General features: G+C 40.5%; 1 protein-coding gene across 7 annotated transcripts; it reads right to left on the bottom strand.

Moving 5' to 3' along the window:
• Positions 1–1,550: 1,550 nt before the first annotated feature.
• Positions 1,551–24,127, bottom strand: fbrs (fibrosin). 7 transcript variants are annotated; one of them, XM_035997878.1, is made up of 18 exons: positions 22,362–24,127; positions 19,271–19,444; positions 18,890–18,916; positions 18,714–18,743; positions 16,699–16,747; positions 15,877–16,225; positions 15,519–15,754; positions 14,875–15,170; positions 14,702–14,746; positions 14,375–14,473; positions 13,876–13,959; positions 13,632–13,670; positions 13,114–13,185; positions 12,801–12,954; positions 11,230–11,310; positions 10,888–10,971; positions 5,120–5,381; positions 1,551–4,577 (listed from the first exon to the last, which is right to left on the bottom strand). In XM_035997878.1, the coding sequence occupies exons 1-18, from the start codon at positions 22,662–22,664 to the stop codon at positions 3,026–3,028; spliced, it is 3,936 nt and encodes a 1,311-aa protein (XP_035853771.1). In that variant the 5' UTR covers positions 22,665–24,127; the 3' UTR covers positions 1,551–3,025. The 7 variants fall into 7 exon arrangements, with proteins under 7 accessions (XP_035853771.1, XP_035853772.1, XP_031171233.2 ...); XM_035997879.1 differs by having other exon boundaries at positions 13,876–13,944; XM_031315373.2 differs by having other exon boundaries at positions 5,165–5,381; positions 13,876–13,944; positions 22,362–24,126.
• Positions 24,128–25,824: the final 1,697 nt, after the last annotated feature.

Below are 25,824 nucleotides of genomic sequence, written 5' to 3'. Positions count from 1 at the left end.
AGGTCACATTCAGATAGTTAAGTTCAAATATATGAATAGCTTTTGTAGTGTTATCTTTGCGTGACAAATAGATGATGAAGCTAAGTGGTGTGAGAAGGTATTCAGATCCTTTACTGAAGTAAAAGTACTAATACCACACAGTAAAATACTTTGTTATATGTAAACGTCCTGCATTGAAAATGTTATGTGTAAAAGTATATTACTAATAATGTACTTAACGTATTAAAATTATTAAAGAGGTTATGTCTATATATATATATCATTAGAGTATTATTACTCATGCATTCATGTAAAAGCAGCATTTTACTGTTGGAGTTGGTTGAGGTAGAGCTCCTTTTTGAACTATTTATAATGATTATGTTCATTATGGATTAATCTGCTGGTTATTTTCTCCATTAATTGATTGATTGATTGATTGATTGGTAAAAAAGAAAAGAAAAAAAAGTGAATAACAATAACAGTGAGAAATGGCGTCACAATTACCCAGAGCCCAAAGTGACACCTTCACAATGTTTGTTTTGTCCAACCAACAGTCCACACCTCCACATTATTACTAAAACATTAACATTATTACTAAAACATTAACATTATTACTAAAACATTAACATTATTAAGAGGATAAGCAGAAAAACTTCACGTTTGTGAAAATGGAACCATCAAATGTTTTCACATGAAAAATGACGAAACAATTATCAAAATAGTTGCCAATTAATCTTCCGTCAATCAACTAATCGTTTCAGCTGTAGCCTACTTGTATAAACTGTTGGGCAGTGTAATTTATAACTAAACATTTTCATAAAACTTTTCATGTTTTAAATACACAAATCTTAAATTTGTAAAGTATTATAAGATGTCAGATAAATGTAGTTGAGTAGAAGTAGTGTGTAGCATGAAAAGAAAAGACTTAAGTGAAGTACAAGTACCTCATATTTGTACTTAAGTACAGTACTTGAGTAAAGTACCACTGGCTACAAGTTTTCTGTTGAATATATTTATGATTAAAGGACCTGGACATTTGAGGCATGATGATATGTAAGACTTCCTTACTTTAGATAAAGCCTAGAGAAAATAAGTGGAGTACTTACCTACTTGTTCCCATTAAATGAAAGATTATTAATATGACAGGTGCTTCATAATTTCATTTTGGTCTGTTTGGATAATACATAGATGGGAAATTCAATTGTCAATAATAATCTTTCAGACTGTGTGATGGAGTATTTTAGCTGAGATATTATGTATAAATCTGAATTGATTGACAGAAAGTTAATAGCCATTTTTTTTAATTTAAAAAAGGACAACAACTCAGTAATAAAATGTAAATATGTGCTGGTACTCTTGGTCTTCTCTGGTAGTAAACGGAGTATCTTTGACCTTTGGACTGTTTGTCAGACAAAGCAATAATTTTAATATCTCAACTTGAGCGTTTGCTCACCGTTTCCTGATTTCATACACCAATCAGTTAATGAAGAAAATAACTGGCAGATAAGTCAATAATGCAAATAGTTGTCCTAATATTAAAAGACTCCGAACAAAAGACCCACACAACAGAGTAAACAACAATTCATTTAATAATTAATCTTTGTGGTCTCTAGGGGAGGGGTTTGAAAGGTATAAAATGGTCATATTAAAATAATCGACCCAGTCTTTTCCCTCTCAGGATACCCACTGTCTAGTTGTCTTTTGACACAAGTCCTTATATTTTTTTTTCAGTTCTTCAGCAGATGTCCCCCTTATCCATGTATATAACTTATTTTTTATTGATGAAACAAACTCGACAGTTCAATGTACAAGGCTCCCATAGTCCCAAATGGATATAACACACAACCAATGACACACAGGCAAACCTCCCTCTCAGCGAAACAAAGTCGTTGACGAGATCCTTGAAGAGGCCAGAGGTTGCGATGGAGACGGCTTAATGTTCACAAGCATTGAACAGTTTTCTGTGACACAAGCCTTTTGCTTTGTCTTCAGCATGATTTGAAACAGATTACTACCTGGGGAGAGAGTACTGGTTGATACCCGAAACAAAGACAAATAACATAACAGTGAATATATTTATTATTATAGAAGATAATTAATGTTAAGAATAATAATTACAAAGGCAATTTCTCTAGACTACTATAATCTGGTCCTGCTCATATAGTCAAGAGGAGAGTGGGAAACAGTTACAGGAAGCTCTAAAATACTGTGGTCACTCACACAGTGTAGCACAGTTCATTTCACCATTCATCCTTTGAAAACAAAAAAAAAAAAAAAAAAAAAAGAACCAAGCCAAAAAAAAGGTTGAATCTCATTATCAGTGAAGCTGAGGGTTTTGGGGTTAGATTTTTGGGTAAAGCAGGAAAGTGAGGTGCGATGCTTACCGGTCTTCATTAAAAATGGTCTCATCATTAATCTGTCTTTCCACAATGACAAAAAAAGACACAAAGACAGAACAGAGAGCACCACTTTCACCACTGTTTTTCTAGAGACCCTCATCCACAATACCTAATCAGGGTTGATTTATGCAGAGGAAGGCTTTATAATAATAATATCCCATGAGTTAACCAAGCTGAGGATGAACCCTTGACGTGTTTTCACAGTGTACATCCCTCTGGAAGTCATTCCCAAAATCCACCCGGAAAAGGCTTGCTGAGAAAAGCATGGATTATAATTCACCTGACAAATGAAAGAAAAGCTGTCCTCTGCCTCTTCCTATAGCTTTCGAAATTGACTAGTGTAATGACCAACAGCCAGTATAAAATAAAAATACACCAAGGATGCACAGAAACCATGTACCTTTAAATTGCACTGATAGAACCATTGCGCATATTCCAAGTCACACTGATGAGTCTTGCATTTCCCTCCCTTCCATCACCTCCAGCCAGTCATGGTTACCCTTTTCTTTGGGCGGGGGACTGGAGCTGGTTTGGTTGTGTAACTGGGAGGGCAGGGTTTAGTAGTCTGCAAGAGGAAAAGGGGACAGGTTGAGAGCAGCACAGTGATCCTGACATTTCCCTTAATCTCATCCAGTGTTGTCCCTGTACTATCTGGACTCTCCGTCTTTGTGGGCGCTGTACAGTGCCAGCTCACCTGGCCCTCCGAGTCTACGGGGAGGTGTGGACGACCGGCTGGTGATGGACGGAATGAGTGGAGGCGGTGCCCCCACTGCCAGAGCTCCCACCAAGCCTGCAGGGGTCTTTGCCAGGATGCCGTTGGGCACGTGCTGTGGGTTTAATGGGCCTAGACGGGCGAAGAGGCCAGCGTGGTGCTGGGAAGCATGAGAGGCTCCATGTTGGAGCGAGTGGGACAGAAGGCCAGGGTGGAGCTGCTCCAGGTGAGCGGCAGTAGCAGCATGAGAGGGGCTTGAGAGGTGAGAGCCAGCAGGGATGTGTGGGTGCATCCCAAAGTAGCGAGCCCGCTCAAAGTCTTCCCTCAGGATCTGGGCACGCTGCTCCTCATCGATCAGTCCTCCTCCTGGGGGTCCGAGGTGATGAGGGCGGTCAAAGTGATGGGCCATTAGGCCGAACTCCTGGCGGACAGCAGAGGTGGAGGCAGAGGTAGATGTCGGAGGGTGGTGAGGGTTGGCTGCTGCGGCAGCTGCCTCCAGAAGACGCTGATGCTGGAGCAGACGGGCCAGATGTGGATCGGATCGCAGGGCTAGGTGAGGGTCTGACCGAAGGGCCAAAGCCTCCCTACGATGCTGATGTTGCTGCTGAGCCGCCAGCTCCCTCCAGGGGTCCCAGGTGAAGCTGTGTGGACCCTGTGATGGTCCTTGGCCTGGACCATGGTGGAAACGTTCTCCTCCTGGACCCATTACCAAACCTGCAGCACCTGTGCTCCCCAGATACGCTTCAATGGCCCTGGAGCGGTCCAGCAGGGAAAGGTGTTGGTGGGAAGGATGGTTTGGAGTGGGTGGCATGAGGGGAACACCAGGAGTGGGCGTCAGTGATAAAGAGGAAGGGGTACCAGAACGATGGTGGTGTGGATGGCTGTTGGGGCGTTCAAAGCCGTGGTTGGGTGCTGGGGGAGGCAGGCTGATGGGGATGTGCTCCGGCTCCTCTTTCCGCTCCTCTTTGACTTTGACTGGCGGGAGAAGCAGCGGAGGTTTGGAGACGGGTGTTGTGGTCCGGTCAGACTTCTTGGCCTGAGACAAAGAAGTGACAGAGGCAGAAGCTGCGGAGGAAGAGGGGGGGTAACCGTCTCTTTGGGAGTGTGAGGGTTCGCTGTGATGTGCTGTCTGGGCCATCGGGCGGGAGTAAAGGTCCATAGGAGATGGGGCTGAGCGGTTGGAGGGTGGGGGAGTGGTGAGCACAGAAGATGATGAAGACCGTGGTCTGTCCCTGTCTGCTACTGAAGAGCCAAGAGGAGGTCCCCGTGAAGACACTGTGGGCTGCGGCCTCTTGTCCCCGTCTCTGTCCCGCTCGCGGTCTCTGTCTCTATTTAAGCTGCGTGTCAGGTCCTCAATAGGCCCAGTGCTCCCCCCCAGGGCACTGCTGTGGCCATTAATGTGGGAGACTGGGGTGCTACTGCGGGGCTTGAAGGGAGGGGCAACTGGAGACATTCTCACAGGTTGTCGGCCATACAGCATATTGTCTCTGCAAAACAATGAGCACAACAGTTACATAATGGAGATAATTCATACTAGGGGTGTTTTTTATTATTCCCACTTCATCTTTTTATTAAAAAGAATAGTTTGTGTGTTCTTCATTTAAATGTCTGGAAGAACTCCAACAAAAATTATATTTGACTATTTTTTTACGGAGTGGATATAAATGTAACTGATTGTTAAATGGGCTTATATCGTCTCATATCGATCACAGGTCCCTGAATTGCCAATGTATTGTTGCAGACTTTGTGATATCAGCAAATATCCAAAGAATTGATATATCGTACAGTGATAAAATTTGTAATTTACCCCCCTAATTTATTCCAATCATTTATAATACAAGCTTAACTGGCAGCATTGATAATGTAAACAATAGCATAGCACTTTAATTTCTCAACAAATGGTCCAAAATATAAAGATTTCAGAGGAAATTTTTGTTGTATCAATTATATTCTGTGTTTTATGGTGATTCTTTTGTAGTTGTAGCTCATTACTCATCACGGGACTGCCTTGGTTAATGTTAGTACTTACTGCCAAAAAAACCAAGCTCTTCCTTCTAATGGCTGAATGCCATACCTGTCCTTTTCATCCTTGATGTGGGGGATGTCTCTCCTCTCCATTTCCTTTGCTCGATCCCTCTCATCCCGCTTGTCTGGCCCTTTAGCCCAGCTGGGGCCAGGAGCAAACCCAGATGGGCCGCCGTGTAGACGGTTCCAGGGGTCATGATGGTTGGGGGTGGACAAACCTCCAACCACATTAGCTGGTGAATCTTTAGGGCCATACACAGATCCCGCTGCAGACCAGAAGGACATATTCTTTGTTAGAAAAGAAACAACTAAATAACAGCGTAGAAGAAATTTCTTACCTTAACACTTTCAAATTAAAAATTTCACAAAACTGCAAGTCATGGGCGAGCGGGCGACCACATATAGAGATTTACTCCTCAACGCAGCGGGCCCGGGTTCGACGCCGACCTGCGGCCCTTTGCTGAATGTCATCCCCCCCTCTCTCGCTCCCCTTTCATTTCTTCAGCTGTCCTGTCAATAAAGGCCTAAAAATGGCCAAAAAACTTTTTAAAGTTCTAAGTAACAGTAAAAACTTGAATTAATGATCACTCTCAGCTTAGTCTAGGGCTGGGCTTCGAGAACCGATTCCTACTCGGAATCGGTTCAAAAATTACGATTCCAGTGGAATCGTTTCTTTATTGGAATCGTTTGGAGGATTTGGTTTTAAATCTGATCATGGGTTCCAAATTTAACACGAGCAAGTTTTGGTTTCCGTAGCGGCCAGGCGCTTGTTGTGTTGCAGCCTTGGAGCACAGTAAGCGGCGCTCTAGTGGGGCTTTATTTTACGTTGAAAAAGCCCGGTAAAACTGCAACCCACCACTGAATCAAAATACAACTTTCCTCTTATTTGTGATATAAGCATGTGACCCATTTCAACTCCACCCCTCAAAGAATCGGAATCCAGAATCGATAAGAACCGGAATCAGAAGGAAGAATCGGAATCAGAATCGTTAAAATCCAAACGATGCCCAACCCTAGCTTAATCTAGTTGTTCCAACACAACCGTCCAGTAAACCATTGTATTTTCCAAACGTTTAATCCATGCTTTCATGTTGGACTTTTATTTGGACTGCTTCCAGTCTGCAGCTAATCAAACTGATGCATCCAACCTTGTACTAGTATATCAATGAGAAAGCCCAGCCAATCTCAGCATGTCTCTTGACAGTGACAGCTGAGCTGTAGCTGTGCTATAAAAAACAGGAGAAAAGCAGTGAGTAGTGACAAACAAACACTTTAGCCAAAGTTTGGACAAGTTTAGCTGGGTATTTCATCTCAAAACCTTTTGCCGACCAACCAACTCGTGTCCGAATAACAAAAGTTACTACACTGAGTGCTTGGTCCGAGTCTTAGTCTTGTTTACTTACTAACTAATCAGATAATTCCCTATTTCCAAAAATTGTACATTTTTATACTGCATTTATTTAGGTGACGTTCTTGTTTGTGTTAGAAGATGTTATAGAGCTGATGAATTTAAAAACACATTTTTGGAGAAAAACATGCAGCGACGTAGCCACCAAAAATGTATTGTTTTGATTATCGAATATTGGCAGGATTTCTAAAGAGAATGTCAAACAATACCCAGGCCTAGATCAAAGCTCCGCTGGTAGTAGTAAAAAGGCAGGAAGGCTGTGTTAAAGCTCCAACATGCATTTAACTTATCAGAACCAGATCTCAGTTCCTCACAAAATATCCAGTCTAGATGGTTTACAGTTAAGCAAAGTTCCCAAAAACTCGTTAGATCACTGTAGTGTTCACACTACACAACTTCTTCTTTAAGTTTAAGTTGTTGTCGTTTTCACACTACATGTCTGACTGGCGTCAGGGGGTCACCCACTACAAGATCTTACACCGGGAGGAATCCCAGATGTGTATTTTGGGTCTCCAAACTGCGTTTTTGTCAAGAAAAAAAACACACGAGAAGTGACACGGAAAATTAGGTAACACCATGTTGGTGAAAAAACAAGTGCTCCTTGCTGTTTGTGCGCCGATTTGCCAAGAAGAAAAAGAAAAGACGCATTCATGCTTGAATGTTGATGTTGGCAGACGGGTTCACAAAATAGCCTGTTCCCACACACGCTTTTACTCTTTATTTCTCTTGGTGTAACAACAACTTTGGTCTGTGCTGCAAATGCAACACATGCAGTAAAGTTGTTATTGTTACAGGGGACCCCTCCCCCAGGTGTCCCCTCAACTCGTGTCGTCTCTCATTGGCTCCCAGAGTCAGCGACAGGTCTAGATGTTTAGCCTGCTAGATGATTCACACGTCAACACCTCAAGCGTCAGATTGAGACGGCCGAGCCAGCGCCGATTTGCCTCTGATCGAGTTAAGAATCAGGGCCAACGTCCTGTAGTGGGAACTACCATTAGTAGGGGTGGGAATCTCTTGGCACCTCACGATTCAATTCTGATTCAGAGGCCAACAATTCGATTCTAAACCCATTATCGATGCAACAATTTTTTTCCATGTACATTTCCATACGTGATTTTTAAAAATATACATATAAATCTGAGTTTGCTAATCACTTCCTAGACCAGGGGTGGCAAACCTGTGGCTCTTGAGCCGTATGCGGCTCTTTGCCTGCTCCTGTGAGGCTCTTACTGTGTGGCTGGGGGCTGTGTCATTGGTTGATTGTTGTTTTTAACTTTTCTGAAACATACAGTATTTCAGAAAGCCCCTTTAGTGACAAATGAGTGAGAGAGTTGCTTCGAGTGGCCACAACCGAGTTCAAGCAAGACCTGAAAAGGATTGTGGATGACAAAGACTGTCAGGTTTCCCACTGAGTCAATCTAAGTGAGAAAAAAAAACTATGAAAACTGCTATGTATTATGACTGTCATTAGATCTGGAAGACACTATTGCTGTTGTAGTGTGGACGTGCATGTGTTGTGTGGCTTTTTGCTATGGTGCGGTTTTTTTTGTGGCTCTTTATACCTAACCTGTTGGCCACCCCTGTGCTAGACAAAGCAGCTAGACAAAGCTTAGACTTTGACATATATTTGTCACACACACGTTTTAATGAAATGTCTTCTCTACTGAGGTTTTTATGTTGTAGTCATGCCATGCTGAAGCCTTAAACATGCTTGTGAAAGTCCCCTTCTCTCTCAGTAATCTTCCACGTCAGAGGCCCAGTCATGTTTAAAGGTGGAGAATTGGCTTCTTAGACCATGAAACATGAGGTGGTCAGATGTAATGTGATAAAGTAGATGAACAGCCTAGATGTGTTTTGCCTAATTATTTTATGTATGTGTATGTCTTATTAGATCATGTGTATATATATATACAAAAAATGTTTTTCCTTTTGGCCATTTTTGTGTTTTTTTTCTGCACTCTTGCCTAATCTCTAAGTTGTTGTCCATTATCCCATCCTCTTTCAGTCACTCTGTTTTCTGATTTGTACTTCTCTGGAGAAAGTAAATTTTAATTTTTAACTTATTAACTTATCAGAATCGAGCATCGAATCGTTCCAGAGAGAATCGCGATGCATCCAGAATCGATTATTTTTCCCACCCCTAACCATTACCAAGAAACTTCTGAGAAGACTGAAATGTCAACAGTTATTTTTGAGAGAGAAAATAAACTGGTAATAGTTTTGTGAAGGCTTTTTTTCCCCTAATGTTAATTCATACAGCACCTTAGTGCTTTTTTGTACAGCACTTTGGTCAGCTTAAGCTGTGTTTAAATGTGCTCTAGAAATAATCTTTACTCACTCAGGTGCTACAATAAACCATGCACTACTGCACCGTCACTGTCTTTGACAGGCTTACTGAATTATCCGTTGTTATTAGCATAAGAGGAAGATAACTAGCTACAAATCAAAAAGTGTCTCATTAAAATAACAGGCTAGCATGAAAGTTTCAGTTCTTTAGAAGTAGCCACCTCGCCCAGTTCCTGTTTTTCAATACAGTTAGCTTTACAACCCAAACCACATTAGCAGATTAGCTGCTGAATGTAAATTTACAGTAGAAGAAGCTACAATTTAGATGAATCCCTTATCTTTACCAGTACTTAAAATAACCTGCTAATTCCACAATAATCTTCCTTATTTGACTTTTTTTTTTTTTTTTTAACAAATTTTATTCAAGATGTTTATAGACGTATGGTCTTGTTTTGCAAATTGCTATTTTAATTAAGTGTTCTACAACAAAGATGTCAGATTTGTTGTGGAATTTGACTGCAAAACTTAAAAAAAAAAAAATTAATTATATATATATATAGAGAATACCGTTCGGACTTGTTTGGCGACGTCGAGCAGCAAACGTGTGACTCTACAAGCCGCAACAAGCATCGTTATTCCTTAGCGGAGTACGGAGAGCTCCTCCAATCACAGTAAATGTGCAAATGTATGTGTTTTACAATCACCCCCCTCCCCCACCCAGAGGGATGTGTTACCGATTTATGAATTTATTTATTGAACATTAAATATTGCACTACGTGGGTGAGAAGGCAAATTGTTTTCCACCCACACACGTCCTATCCTTTGTCTGAATCACAGCGTCTACCCTCAAGACAGAGCTTGTTCGCTGCAGTGGGACTTTAAAGATAGGTAGTCTGTTTTAATATAAAGCCCATTATGTCACACGCATGTTGATTTATTGGTTGCTGTAATTATTACTCCTTTCCATACTGGCTGTGACGGGACCCCTTTCTAGTGCGACTGTACTGGGAAGTTCAGCTGAAGCTAACATGAGGCTTCAGCAGTCTGAGTTAGCCAAATAGAGTAAGTTACAGTCTTTTTAGTACATAATTCCCTCTGGGTGCTTCCTCAAACAGCATTTCCTTAGTGAGGCGTGGCAGGGAGATACTTCTTTGTGGCTGCATTACAACACCAGCGATCAAAAAAACCAGATAGTCAAGATTGAAGATACCCAGTTGATTTGACAAACTCAGACTGCTGAAGCCTCGTATGTGGAGTCACGTCACAAGGGGATTACTTAACGGCCAGTGTGGAGAGGAGGAATGATTATTACAACCTTAAGCCCAAAAATGCCTAAAAAGTCGCCTTATTAATTTAAAAGAGGTCAGTCCACAGCAGGAAACCCAACGCAGTGGACGTCATCCTGGTATATTACTTAGTATTACTAGTACGTTTACCGTTTATCTTGAGATCGTCACAGTTGTAAAATCCTGTCTCATAGTATCGTAAATCGCTGTGCAACGTTTTGGCGTCCGATAAGCCTTCAAACTCACAGATCTGGCACTCCAGACGAGACTTACTGGATCACATTTCATCGTTTCACCTGAAGCTGAAGCTACACGCCACCACGAACGGCGACCCCTGGCGTTGTTATAATTTGGACTGTTTCAGTTCTGAATGCCTACTTACTCGTTCAACATACATAAGACATGTGAGGATTGTATTAAGACTAGGGCTGCCCCCTCTTAGACGATTGGTTGACCAATCGGTCGTTTTGGTCTTAGTCGACCAAGATTTTTTAGTCGTTTAGTCATTTTTATAATGCGTTTTCATGCTGAATGATTTATTTCCAAGACACTTATGAGCCCATCTCTGGTAAACACAACATTTAAAGTGGTGCCTTTGCTTGATCCATTGTGGAGGAACTCAGTTTTACAGATCTGTCGATCTAATCGACAAAATCAAATGAGTGCTAGTCGACTAAGAAGTTCTTTAGTTGAGGACAGCACTAATTTAGACAGACTTGAAAAAAAAAAAATCCAAACCTATCCTTTAAACCTTGTGTTTCAACAGTAGAGATGCTATTCTGTAATACTGACCCAGTGTTGGGCTGCCAAGTCCTCCAAAGGCACCAGAACCAAGGGCTCCCAGTGGGGTGAAGGGTGGGGATCGGCCATACGGATCTTAAACACAAATGCAGGTAAATGTCAGAAATTCTGTGATGATACAAATGTTAATTTCTACACAGGCTTTAAGCTGTGCTGACACTTCTGACATGTCTCCAGACAGATGGAAGAACAGGGACACGACAGCTGTGGAGACTTGATTTCCATTCATTTATGAAGGGTCAAGGTAAAGCCTGGAGTGGCTGAATCAAAGTGACAGACATTGGTTGTGGTGTACAAATGGCATTCAGATGTGTCTTTTGAAGCTGCTCTTACCCAAGTGTGCAGTTGGAGCGAGGAAAGAGGAGTGGGGCGCTGATGGAGAGATGAAAGGAGCGGAGGACGGATTGACTGCCCCTGAGGGAAAGACAAAATAGTAAAAGAGAAAAAAAATGTCACAACTTATCAAATCAAGTGCAACAAGTGGGGTTGCACAATATTGACAAAATGTGATATTGCGATATCGATTATGAATGTTGCGACATCAATGTTAATTTTTATATTTTTAAACATATGTAAAATTACAAAAGTTACGGGAAAACGCATCAAAATAGATTCATAACAAATACAACACAAGGTTTATTTCCACTGACGGTCATATTGGACTGGTCCAACATGAATAAATAAATAAGGACCATGTGTACAGAACAGGACATGTTTTACTGGTTGGACAGTATAAAATATATAAATAAAGAGAACAGGACATGTTCTACTGGTTGGACAGTATAAAATATATAAATAAAGAGAACAGGACATGTTCTACTGGTTGGACAGTATAAAATATATAAATAAAGAGAACAGGACATGTTCTACTGGTTGGACAGTATAAAATATATAAATAAAGAGAACAGGACATGTTCTACTGGTTGGACAGTATAAAATATATAAATAAAGAGAACAGGACATGTTCTACTGGTTGGACAGTATAAAATAAATAAATAAAGAGAACAGGACATGTTCTACTGGTTGGACAGTATAAAATATATAAATAAAGAGAACAGGACATGTTCTACTGGTTGGACAGTATAAAATATATAAATAAAGAGAACAGGACATGTTCTACTGGTTGGACAGTATAAAATAAATAAAGAGAACAGGACATGTTCTACTGGTTGGACAGTATAAAATAAATAAAAGAGAACAGGACATGTTTTACTGGTTGGACAGTATTAAATAAATAAAAAGAACAGGACACAACTTTCCTTTCGCTTCTCTGATTCGTTCCGTTTTGTTGTCTTTATCTATTTCTTCACTTACACTGTCACTCTGTCTAAATATGCACACACGTGGTACGCTCCATAGGGTTTGTCACGTAGTGGACCCGTGCGCTGACGTGTACTAACATGTGCCAGTGGCACGGTAACTGGCCAATCAAATGATGATCATTGTAGCGTTTCAAGCAGGCTCTAAATCAAACACAACTAAGCCACACAGCCAACAGACGGGACGCAGCGCTCCACAAAATAAACATAATATTGAATCCTTATCACGACACTTTCGATAGATTGCGATAACGATATTGAGTCGATACATCTTGCACCCCTAGCAACAAGCTACTCACACACACTTTGTGCTGTGAATCAACATAGCAATGCTGTCAAACCTCAGGCATGTGAGGACAGTTGGTGAGAGAAGGACTTGATGAGTTATTTAAGAAATTAGTTAAAATCATGTGAGCAGACGTGAAATATTAAAAACACAACACTAAGGAAAGAAATATCCGAGACACTTAAAAAAAAACATCTTTTAGTCACGTAGCACATTACACAACTTCAAGTTGTGGAATCAACAATAAATTCACATTCTGTGAGCTGTTCTTAAGAGACAAAAGATGTTTAGGCATGCACCTGTAGCTGAGAACAGACTGGGAGGTCTGGTCAGATCATGAGAGGGAGGAAGGGCTCCTCCCATGGGCCCCATGGGGCCCAGTCCCCCAGCTCCAGGAAGACGGGCCAGCAGGTCACCACGGAAGTCCAACTTGTGAGGATCAGCCTGCATCAGCTGAAAGAGATGGGTACAACCAGTTAACCAGGTATTTTAAAAAGGGGTCACAACACTTTCAATCACTCAATTTAAATCAATTTGATTTACTACATTAGGGGTTTTATTCTCTCAATATAATTTCATTTACAACACGTGATTTCAGCAACAAACGCGTACCTTCACTTTTTTCTGATGGCTTAGAATCATCCAGGCCACATATACATGCATAGCACACCACTTTCCTGGTTTCTGCACAGCACACAAAAAACACAGGGGTTTACTATGTTATTCCATGAATCCTGCATGTACACCTTTAACGCTTTTGCACACAGAGTCAGCTGTTCTTCCTTTGTTTAGAAATATCGCGTTCAGCCGCTACACACGGTTGGTGTTTTCCAGCTGGAGATAAGGTTACCCTTATCAGTATAAAGTTTGGCAATATAAAAAAAAAAAGTCAGTGAAAAATGCATAAGCAAGGATACAAGAAAATCATGGACAGGACAACCACATACATTATACACAGGAGAATTTCTGGCTTCTGAAATATCTAACTGAGTGTGCAAGGGCAGAGAATAGACCAGTAGCAGTCAAGATTACAAGTGAGATTAGTGCAAAGAGTGAATGAAGCAGTGAGAAAGTAAAAACAGGCTCAAGGTTTTAAGGAGAGATTCAAAAAACATCTGTTTTTTGCTTACATTACTGATTTTCAACGATGTCCCAAATGGATCAGTTAGCTATGAGAAAACAGAAGTGTAAAACCACTTTTAATCCACATATCTCACTCTCTTTATCAGGAAAAGTGTTGCACTCTTTACTGCACTGACTAGGCCCATGTTGCAGCACATCCTAGCCTAAACTTTGGTCAATACAGTCCTATGCAAACAAAAGGAGGACATGATGATGCAAACTTTAGGTCCTCAGTAAGCATGTTGTCCTTACCCTAGGGTCTTTGGGCTGCAGGTGGTGAGGCACAACCCCAAGTCGTGCGGTTATGTCAGGACCCGCTCCCTGAGGGACAAGAGGCTGTCACACACACAGCACAACACATGAGCCATACCTGATCTACAGGTCTACAACTGATTAACACGTGATGTTATTATTTTACTCTTTCAGTGCTATCTTTCAGATTCTGGAATCACTTTTTCAAAAGTAAGGATAAGAGTTCATTCATCAAGTCATTATGGATCCTTGTGGGAACCGTTCTGTGATAAATTACTGTCTGGGAAGTCCTGATTGTTATCAAACATGCTTCATAGTTTCGTTAGTGTAGTTTCGTTAGTGTTCTTCCAGTGTGGGTGATCAAATAAGCGGTCACTCTGACCAATGTCAAGACAATAATTACACCACGTAATGTGAGATTTTTCCCTGACAACGTGCTGTCTAGTCGCTGCCCAAGAATAAGTAATACAAAGATGTAGAAAGAGTTTTTTTTCCTCACCTTTGGCTGAAATGCTCCTTGCAAGGAACTGAAAGGCCCGGTGGGAGGAATCACAGGCTGGATACTCGGCACTGAGGGCGGCGGGTATTGTGGGAAGAACTACAATGACACAAACGCACATACATATAGCTGAGTGACCACAGAACAGCTCTAAATCAATTAAATCAATGTACTTGTGTACACTTTCAATCTAGTTTGGTTTCAAAGGTTTCAGGTCCTAAAACTAGAGCTAAAATATATTCTCAGCCTTGTTGTTTTATGATGTAACATACTAATCTGTAACTTATCCCCACCAACATAATCAGTAAGATTACACAAAGTACTCACAGGGTGTCGGTACAGTCCGTCCATTTTGCCTGCATACTTATCAAACTAAAAGACAAAAGCAGTGTGTGGGTTAAAACATCTAAAAAAAAAAACTGAACATGGTCCACATTCCAGCTACATTGGAATTTAAAGTACGACACAGATGTTCAGCAGAACAACAGAGAGCATCTCACCAGAGGCGGTGCTGTTGCTGTGGGGTGCAGGAAGGGCGTGAAGTGTTGGTGCGTGTGCGTGTGTTGGTGCTGGTGGTTGTGCTGATGAAACTGGAAGGCCAGAGGCGGGATGCTCGGCTGGTTCTGAGACGTCCGGCCTGACGAACCCGGTCCGGAGTTTGATGCTGATGGGCCACCGGGAGTGGAGCGGCCCGCAGCTGCTGCATTATTTTCAGCCCCTGGGACGCTGCGTCTGCCCTCGCGCTCTTGTGAATTCAAAAAGTGGGAGTTTAAGTTTTGACGCAGTAATTCCTGGTCTGTAGTTGAGGGGAAAGAAAGCGAGAGAAAAATAAATAAGTGAATTATTAAAAACATAACGTTCACATTGAAATACCACAGATTTGCTCTTCATTTTAAGCATAAAAAAGTATATAATATGCCAAATGTTGCTACATTACAGTGAATTTATTTGACAGACAAAAGACAACACATGCTCAGACCTCAGTTCAAGAATATACAACTTCCTCAACACCCCAGACAGCCGCCAGAGGAAGTCTGGGTTTGGTTTATTTCAGTAACAAATTAGTCATTGTGTTCCCATGAACAGCTGAAACGGACCAACGGACTGTTACAGCAGTGAAACGTAGCATTCCTGCTGACTGTACCTGCTGCTGTTGAGTGGCCAGGACCTTGTAGCAGAGGTGGAGGGGGGGGGAGGCCAGGTGAGGATGCGAACAAGGCCCCAGAGTTGGCTCGGGACGGGGGTCGGTGGGGCCCTGAGGATCCTGAGCCCCTGATGTAGGGCAGCGGTACACTGGTGGAGGGAGTCGGGGGGCGCATGGAGGATGAGGAAGATGCAACAGATGAAGCAGATGGGGGAGGCTTGACTGGGGTGTTGCTCCTGAAGAAAGAAAGCATAGATAATGTTTCACGAATCAACAATTAACCCAAAAGGGATTCATAGTAAAAAAAAAAAAAAAAAAAAAAAAAAGTGTAATAAAAAGGTGCTCATAATTAACATACCTGTTGATGTTGTAGATGGAGTGAGATCGTCCAGGCAAAGTGTGAAAGGGTTTGGGTTTGGAGAGTGGCGGGCTGCCGTTGTGGCGACTGCCGTTACCGTTGAACGGGCTGGACCTGGGCAGCGTGCCCGAGGCTGTGACCGGGGGAGGCAGGCAAGAGAAGGGCACAGAAGAGGTAGAAGAAGAAACAGGCTCTGGGAAATGCTGCTCCAAGCTTTTCTCTTGACTCCGCTCCAGGCCAGATACTCTCGGGGTCACCATCAACCGTGAGACACCGCCACAACGGGCCGGCAGAGGCGGGCAGATTTTGGCCATGGATGTGCCCATGTTTGAGGGGGCCGGCTCCACAACTAAAGAAGAGAAGATCAGTCAGCATTTTGCCTTTCCTGCACATTACAGTATAGAGTGACAGGATTATGGGTGAGAAAACGCAACATTTACAGAGCGGGACCAAAAACCCCAAATGTGAAATAGTGCTTACAGTTAGAAGGATTCACAGGTTCACATTTTGGATCTTAATACATTTTCAAAGAAAGAGACGAAATCCCCAAAAACACCAAGGAAAGTTGGGAAAATTTGAAAATGATCATCGTTGACTAAACCCACACCATAGAAAAACAAGTGATCTTTCGTGCCATATCACACCAATGTACAGCACGGTGTATTCTGATCCTTTATTCGTAGATAATAAGCGCTAGCGTACCTATGAATCAAATGAAAAACAATCCAGGCTACATCAGTAGTTTTCTGTTAAGATCTAAATATAGGCTCGTGAGGTCCCATTGACTGACACATCAGTTCAGTTTCATGGATGTAATCGTACCTTTCCTCGTACTGACTGTGAAGACTGGGTCCATGTCGTTGTCGGAGGCCTAGATGGGGGTAAGAAACAGATTTCATTTATACTCATCATATTAACCAGCTATTTCTAGTTTTGTACGGTGTTTTCCCTGCCATTGTACAGCTGCGCCTAAGCATATGACCCACACACACTGTATAAAATGGTATGAACTTAAAAACAATGTGGAGAGCATCTGGACGAGCCCAGGCGCTCGTTGTTTTTATGTACAGAGTGGCACAAGCAGTGACACACCCACACACACACCCACACACACCCACACAATGTAAGTTGCGCACAGAGGGGCAGCTGCAGCCGTTAGCGACTGTGCGGTGGAAAGAGAGAGGGAGGTGCGTTTGTCGGTGAGTATGAAGTGAGCAGTAACGTTATAGCTGTGAAAGTAGGAGTGCAGTCTGTGTACAATTTAGCTGTCGGTGAATAAATGCTACAACTCCTCAAGACCCAAGCCAAGTTCCCGTGTCTTTCTTGCTACCTGCTGGTTAAAATGAAGGGGGATTAGCCACGGAGCTAGCAGCAACTTCAGCACAGGCTCATTAAGGGCACGTTCAGACCAGAAAAAGCGATCCGTCAATTGGCCGCAGGGTTGTGCGGCAGTGGGAGTGTCACTTAAATGGCCCATTTGTGTGACGTCCTGTTGTGTTCTTTAATCCCCCAATGTATCACAATTATTGTTTTCCGTCAGATCGTTTACAGATCTTGACATTTCCAACCTTACTTGAAGGCCGCTTGATTCCACGGAGAAAGAGAGAAAGAAAAGAGCAGCTGTGCTGTGTTGATGCAGGAAACAGTCGGCTGTTACACAAAGTCTACCCCCATTGGACGGGCAGACCTGCGTTTTCGCCGCACCTTCTGAGGACCGACGCAGTCAGTGTGAATGCACGCTGACTTAAGGTGGGCTGACCTTTAAGGTGGACCAGCGACTCATTTTAGTGACAAGCTGCTCCTCCAAGTTTTGCTTTAGTGATCTCTCCCTCGCTGCAACCGACAACTACTAAACTAGCTTAAAATTGCGATGACGCCACTAAATGAGCAAATGAGCATGTGACGTCACCTGAACATAAAACCCAGGGAAAACCCTGCTGTATCAAGATTGTATTAAAAGTGCTCATATTATGCTCATTTTCAGGTTCATATTTTTGTTGTACTACACATTGCTGCAGCTCCTCTTTTCACCCTGTGTGTTGAGCTCTCTGTTTTAGCTACAGAGTGAGACCTCTCACTTCTGTTCCATCTTTGTTGGGAGTCGCACATGTACAGCAGCTAGGTAAGGACTACTAGCCAGTCAGAAGCAGAGTATGAGGGGGTGCCCTGACAGTAGCTAGGTAAGGACTACTAGCCAGTCAGAAGCAGAGTATGAGGGGGTGCCCTGACAGTAGCTAGGTAAGGACTACTAGCCAGTCAGAAGCAGAGTATGAGGGCGTGCCCTGACAGTACCTAGGTAAGGACTACTAGCCAGTCAGAAGCAGAGTATGAGGGCGTGCCCTGACAGTACCTAGGTAAGGACTACTAGCCAGTCAGAAGCAGAGTATGAGGGCGTGCCATGCTAGCAGCTAGGTGAGCATTATAACGTGTGTTCCAAAGTGACCACGTTTGTCTCTGAAGTAAAGGCTGGACTACAATAGAGCTGTTTGGAGCAGTTAGTGAACAGTGTTTTCTCTGGAAGATGGTAAGTGCCTTTGGGCTTTTTCACTTTGTAAACCTATAACATGCACAAAAAAGATATATAACACAATAAAGGAAAGGGGAAAAGCCAAAAAGCATAATATGAGCACTTTAAGTGTGACAGACTAGTATGTGCCCAAACCAATTAATAAAAATAGCTTTACAAATGTCAAAGAGAGAAACTGAGTTTATCTTGCTGTGTTCCCATTCCAACAATGTTACGTGTGTTAAGTGCAAACTGTGTTACATGCAACACATTCATGGCCTAATAAGAAAAGCATGACATTTATATTGATAAGATAACAAGCAGTACACACCTTGTCTCCTGTATCACTCTCAGTGTCACACTGAAAGAAGAAACAGAAAAAAAAAACATCTATTAGAATATTTCAGGCAATGTAGTTTTAGATCAGTTTGCAGAAATGCTGCAGTGTTGCAGGACATTTATACATCAGAGCATCATGTTCACTATGATATTAGAAAATAAACTTACAATGTAGCCAGTCTCCAAAGGGTGTCCCTTAAAAAGAATATATAGTATTTAAAATAGGTTTTAAATAAGGATAAATGGAAAAATGTATATCAATTACAGCGATTAAACTTTAAAAAAAGTTAAAATATGCCCACATAAAACTAAGGAATCACCCTGCACTGTTTCATTAACAAAAACACCCTTGAATAAAAGGTGTTGTAAACCAGTTTTACTGGCTTATTTTTTTTTTTTAAATGGCAATGGGAAATACAGGTTAGCAGCGCGATAGAAATGTAAACATTGCTATTTGATTAGGAATTAGTGCAAAATCACACGTGACAAGACGAAGGTGGATCCAACCAAAACATACAGGCTTAGTAGAGTCACAACTCTTCGACTCACCTCTATCTTTCTCCTCTTATTTCTACTCTTCCAACAGCTGCTGGAGTAGCTGTGCGGAGCTCCTTCCTCCGGCTCTGACAGCGGGCCTCCACCATTCTCCTCTGGCCCTCTCTTCCCCTTGTTCCTCCTTCCCAGCATATCAGTGCGCTGACTGGGCTTCAGAGAGCAGTCCATCTGATAACGAGAGAAAAATCTGTGTTTACATGTCTAGCAATAAGCACGGATGTGTATGACTGAGGGCAAAGAGCATATGCTAGCTACGAGCGGAATAATGCCCTGACAGAACTAATTTCTGCATAGTTTCTACTCTGAGTTATCGCAAAAATAAAAAAACAGCAGAATGATGTAATGCAGCCTGCATGAGACTTCAGCCGTTTGTGTTTAGACTCAATTATATGGTGTGCTTTTAGACTGTATGTTGTGGTTGTGTTGTATTGAACTTGTTCTTAAAATTTGATTCTAGTTTTAATGCAACTCATTTTAGGGCTGTGCAATTAATCGAATTTTCGATTGCAAAACGATCACAAAAACAATGTAATCGAGAAACCCAACTATTTTCCACATTACGTTCTGCAAGTAAACTCTTCTTTTGTCTTGTGTTCTGAATGACAATCGCACTTTCGCCCCTTCCGAAGACTAACCTCACTCAGCCAACATTTCAATATTTTTTTTATATTATTTATTTTAAGGGGAATTCTAAAAGTTCAACAGGAAAAGTATTAAGGGAAATTTCACAGTTTAAGGTGTTTTCACTTTTGATTTGTTAAACTGTTTCACTGTTTTTTTAAGTTCAATAAAAACAACATCTTTCCAAAAGTCAACGTTAAATAATCGGGATTTCAATGTTGACCAAAATAATTGTTGATCGTGATTTTTTCCATAATCGAGCCGCCCTACTTCATAAAGAATGACTGTATGGTTTAATCAATAATTCTGACCAATGTCCACAATAAAAAAAAACATAAAAGACAGTGGTTTGAGTACATTGTAGTGTATAGAGGTTCCCATCTTTCTGATCACTTATCATCTCCACTAAACCACCTCAGGGGGTCAGAAAATAAGAAAAAAAGGGTTTGTGAGATGATAAATAAGTTAGAAAAACAAAAGAAAGAGAAGCATCTCAGCTACACGAAATACTTGGTGGTGAAATACTGGAAAGAATGATCTCTTCAGGCCAAACAAAATCATTGAAATGAAATAATTAAAAAGAGGAAACACCAGTTTGTGATGAGAGGTTGCGAGTAGGCGTGTCTTGGCTATAACGAGTCACAAGCTAATAAGGTTGGCAACCACTGACTAATACAAATGAAAAGACAGATTGAAACAAAGTGTTTCTTCAAACTCCAAGAGAGTTGTGGAGAGAAAAGGTGAGTTAACCATGAAAGAAAAGGGACTGCTTGTATTTAGTGAAACGTATAGGTGACTTAGATCCAAATAAAGACATTTCCAATGCACATAACAAGTGCAATCCAATGAAATAACATCTGAAAAACACAAGATGTGGTTGCTGCATATAATCCGCAACTACTCTGTCGAGTTTTAAATCCAGTTGGTAAGTTAGATGCTTTAAAAAACGACTACGTACACTTTAAACTGCCACACGTTGTCATTCTTCTGTTTGGTTGCAAAGTTATGAACTTTGTGTTGTTTCTTATAGAAAATACTAGAGCTGCAAAGATAAATCAATTATTTGTCAACTATTAAATTAATCGCCAACTATTCTGATAACCGATTAATTGGGTTGAGTCATTTTTTAAAAGATTCTCTGATTCCAGCTTCTTAAAATGTGACTATTTCCTAGTTTCTTCTCTCCTCTGTGACACTAAACTGAATATCTTTGAGATGAGGACAAAACAAGACATCTGAGGACGTCATCTTGGGCTTTTGGGAAACACTGATCCACATTTCTCACCATTTTCAAACAAATAATCGTTGTTGCAGCCCTCGTAGCTAAATTAGATATCTGCATTTGGAATAAAGACAAATAAAACTGAAGTGCATAACTCAACATGAAGGTCAACGCAGCTTGTCTGTCCAATTGGTGGAACAGTTTTTTTTTTTACTGAATTATCTTCTACAGAATAACTGCGGGCAGTTACTGCTTGTTAATGAATTCAGACAGGAAGTTAGAAATTTGGAAAAAGAAAATTGCCACATTCCACCAGTAAACACTGTAGTTTTTGCTGGTATGTTTACTTTTTTCTATTAGCAGTTTCAGATAACCATCGATCTTATCGTTCACGGGTTGATTTGACTATAAAATCAAGTTAGAATCAGGAGAATAGCGTAACTGTCTATCTGTGCGTTTTACTACATAACCTACTGACAAATAATTTGGTTCTCTGTCCTGATGCAGAGGTAAAATGCAAATGTCATCAGAGCTACCCTGAAGGCAGATTAACTAATATTAGAGATTGTTTTCTCTTCATCAGACTGCCAATTGTGCCACATGCATACGTAGGATGTATTAAAGCTCTAAATTCCTGGTGGAAACCAACCAAATGCGGATTTTCTATGCCACATGCCACTTTAGTTTCTTTTCTGATCTTGAGTGATTGAGTTGGAAATGAAAAGTATTAGGTGAAGATCCAAGTACAGTACTTAAACAACAGAATATCTGCTGTTGAGTAATATATAATTACGCTCATTTAAATAATTTCATGTGGATTAGCTATTTCTTTCTTAGTCTGAAAAGCCATTTGGCAGGTCATCAACACCTCACTGAATTAGAACATGAATAATTGAGGCCTCTCCAAAACCCATCAGAGGGATGCCTTGGGGTTTGGGGTTGCTTGAGTGGATTGCTTTCTCCAAGCAAGGAATAGTGTCAAGAGTTGAGGAGTTCAATCTGAAGATTTTTCACACCTTCAGCTGGAGGGAAGAAGACATGATTTGACGTGATGGAGAGGAGTAAAGAGGACGATGATTAAAAGTAGTCAATCATACATGATTATCAACTATATAAATTAAAAAGGGACTGTGCCACCTGTCTTTCATTCTTCATTAAATAGTGATCCATCAATATATACTTCTGTGGGAAATAAATACTGTTAGGTGTATGGCAGCTGGGTGTACAAATCAAGATATTTACCTCCAGTGCCTCCAAGCTGACAAAGCTCGCAATAGCGAAGCCATCAATGATGTCTTCCTCGCAGGACACTGACTCTCTCTTCCTCCGGCGTGGAGGCCTGTGTCTCCCAAAACCGGGCCGGCATTCTCTCCCACCGGGACCCAGCACACTGTTCGTCCCACAAGCCTCCCGATCGGAGCCCGAGGACAGGGATGTGGCCCGCTCATTGGCCAGGTCCACTCTCCTCCTCCGCCGCTCCCTGTCGCGCTGTGAACGGGACCTTCGACTTTGCCTGAATCCAGTGCTTCGGCTCGGGCCCTCCATGTTCAAACGGCTCCTCCTTCTGTAGCTCCAGTGAGACCAAAGGCACTTTATTCAAGTCCCGGTCCGGTGGAAGGCACCGAACCGTAAATAAACCACCACCACCACACAGGCCCTCGCAGGGAGCCCCTGTTAAAATGGCGTTAATGGAACCAAGTGGCTATTATTTACCGTCCTTTGACAACAGTCTATCGGCATTAGTGCCTTTCTTTCGGCGAAATTTGAGTGTCATTTCAATAAATCTGAACGCAAACTGATCTCCACATGGGGATTTAAAATATCCACGACTCACACAAATGTCAGGACATAGCTGATTGTGTCCCGTAGAAGGCTAACATTAGCTACCGACAACCACATAAGTTATACGCATGTAAACAAAAAAAAGACTAGTTGTGTTACGACAAAGCAGGCTCACCCTAGTTATATTTCAAAATGAAAATCACGCCAACGTTGGCTTTGCTTAATTTAGCTCTTGCGTGCAGGAATTTTCTCAATTTCTGCTGACAATTTTTTTTGCATGTTAGTTAACGTTACGTTAGCAAGGCCAATAACCCACATACCCGACATTAACATACCGACCATGACATTATTTCGTATTAATGTGAATTGTTATTGTTGACAGTAAATTACTCACAACCTGAAAGGAGTCAAGTGAGCTGTCCGGTTTCAGTAATGATAGCTAACGTTGGGTCAGTGTTGACTCTATATAGCTAGCATGTCCACGGCTAACTCAATACATTACAATATATTCAGCCAGCGACCTAAGAATAAAACTATATTCTTAAAACGTGTCTCCAAAAACTGACACGCCGGACAGTTTACTGTGAAGCTAACTAATAATCCGCAGCCATGAGAACAAATGTTCCAGCCGAAACGTTGATGGCCGATAGTAATGGTTGAATTCGCATCACATCAAAAGAAAGACGTAACGTTAGCACACTGGCTAGCTAGCGTTAGCCGATCCAGCCGTTAGCCAGCCAAGCAGCTGTTAGCCAGCTAAACAGGACTTTTTTTAACGGAAGCAGAAAGAATACGTTATTTGCAACCAATCGCCCATAAAATAATATCTCGCTTCTTTACACGCACTTTCGTCCCACCTCCATCGTAAAGAAAAAAAAAAATCAAGGCCCAAATATCAAAGCCTCGGTGTCGATTTCCATAAACGAGGGTGTCGGCCAAGCCCCCGTTGGGCTGGGCAGCTCCTTCATGCAGCCTTTACTGTGTAGTGTAATCCAATGTTTAGGATTAGTTGGACCACTCGCCGACGTTTCCGGTCAAAGATTTCTTATTCGCACTCAATCCAGAGTTCAAATACACACGAAGAGAAAGAGCACGGCTCCGCTGCTGCCCCTTCACAAGTTTCCACTCAATTGGAAATTAATCGTGAAAATCAGGGAGACACAACCCTTGTCAGCCGTGCTGTGCATTGTGTGCGCCACTCTTCTTCCTCAGTCAGCAGACTGGCTCGCTGGTAGCTCTGCTTGTGCATACTGCCGCCATGTGGACAGTTCCTGTGGAGTTGTTATGCATTGTTATTGATCCCAAAAAAAAAAAAGGGATTGCAGCAGCAAAAATATCAGACACAGCACACATACAGAGTAAACATTAAATAATAGGAAAACAATATACATGCAATAATAATAGAATACTACACAAGCAATATTTTTGAAATATATACAATTTGGAAGTAAAATGTCGAACTGTTTCAATAGATATAGATAAACTACATATAGATAAACTAGATATAGATAAACTAGATATAGATAAACTTAATGTGCAAGTTGGGGAGTAAAAATAAACAACTGTTTCACTGTTTCAGATGTTTTTTTATGTTAATCATAAAGACAAAAGTACACAAACTATTGAAGCCCATTCCCGCAAACGTAATGAACAAAAGAAAAAATAATCCTGTAAGTCATTATAATAACCTTTCCCGAAATGATGATTTAGTGATTTAGTATTGTTTACTATTATGTTTCTAAAAAATAGTAAGTTATGAGAAACATTTTTAAAATAATAAGCACTTTTGCATAATAATGGCATATTATCTCAAAATAATGAGAAACTTTCTCAAAATAACGACTTATATCTCAAAATAATGACCTAGTATTAAAAATGACTTAGTATTAAAAAATGACTTAGTATTAAAAAAATAATTACTTTGTATTAAAAAATAATGACTTAGTATTAAAAAATAATGACTTAGTATTAAAAAATGACAAAAATAATGACTTAGTATTAAAAAATAATGACTTAGTATTAAAAAATGACAAAAATAATGACTTAGTATTAAAAAATGACTTAGTATTAAAAAATGACTTAGTATTAAAAATTGACTTAGTATTAAAAAATGACTTAGTATTAAAAATTGACTTAGTATTAAAAAATGACTTAGTATTATAAAAATTACTTTGTATTAAAAAAGAATGACTTAGTATTAAAAATTGACAAAAAATAATGACTTAGTATTAAAAAATGACTTAGTATTAAAAATGACTTAGTATTAAAAAAATAATGACCTAGTATTAAAAAATGACTTAGTATTAAAAATGACTTAGTATTAAAAAAATAATGACCTAGTATTAAAAAATGACTTAGTATTAAAAAATAATGACTTAGTATTAAAAAATGACTTAGTATTAAAAAATGACTTAGTATTAAAAAATAATGACTTAGTATTAAAAAATGACTTAGTATTAAATGACTTAGTATTAAAAAATGACGTAGTATTAAAAAATGACTATTAAATAATGACTTAGTATTAAAAAATGACAGTATTAAAAAATGACTATTAAATAATGACTTAGTATTAAAAAATGACAGTATTAAATAATGACTTAGTATTAAAAAATGACAGTATTAAATAATGACTTAGTATCACAAAGTAATGAGACACATTCTCAAAATTTGCACATGCCTATGTGTTGTTATTTTGAGAATGTTCATTATGTTGTGATACTAAGTCATTATTTCAAAAAGGTTTCTGATTATATTGACATTCATGGATCTTTTTTTCATAACAAGGCGTTTTCATTTAATTTTTGATTTTTGTTTCTCAATTTCATAAACATACAAGGCCTTACAACCCACTGTGTTATAATTGAGGCTTTGATATATTAGCATTATTGTTTGTCTAGTTTAAAATAAGACAAGATGAGCATTT

The sequence above is a fragment of the Sander lucioperca genome, chromosome 22 (genome assembly GCF_008315115.2).
Source record: "Sander lucioperca isolate FBNREF2018 chromosome 22, SLUC_FBN_1.2, whole genome shotgun sequence".
Classification (NCBI taxonomy): domain Eukaryota; kingdom Metazoa; phylum Chordata; class Actinopteri; order Perciformes; family Percidae; genus Sander; species Sander lucioperca.
This window is presented reverse-complemented; position numbering and strand designations above follow the sequence as displayed.

What these genes read in the sequence shown, in the direction of transcription:
- fbrs (XM_035997878.1), bottom strand. Translation starts at nt 22,664, where the DNA reads ATGGAGGGCCCGAGCCGAAGCACTGGATTCAGGCAAAGTCGAAGGTCC. An exon ending in CAGCAACAGCACCGCCTCTG is followed by an intron (nt 14,747 to 14,874) that starts GTGAGATGCTCT and finishes TTTGTCTTTTAG; the next exon opens with TTTGATAAGTATGCAGGCAA. An exon ending in AAGGAGCATTTCAGCCAAAG is followed by an intron (nt 13,960 to 14,374) that starts GTGAGGAAAAAA and finishes TGTGTGTGACAG; the next exon opens with CCTCTTGTCCCTCAGGGAGC.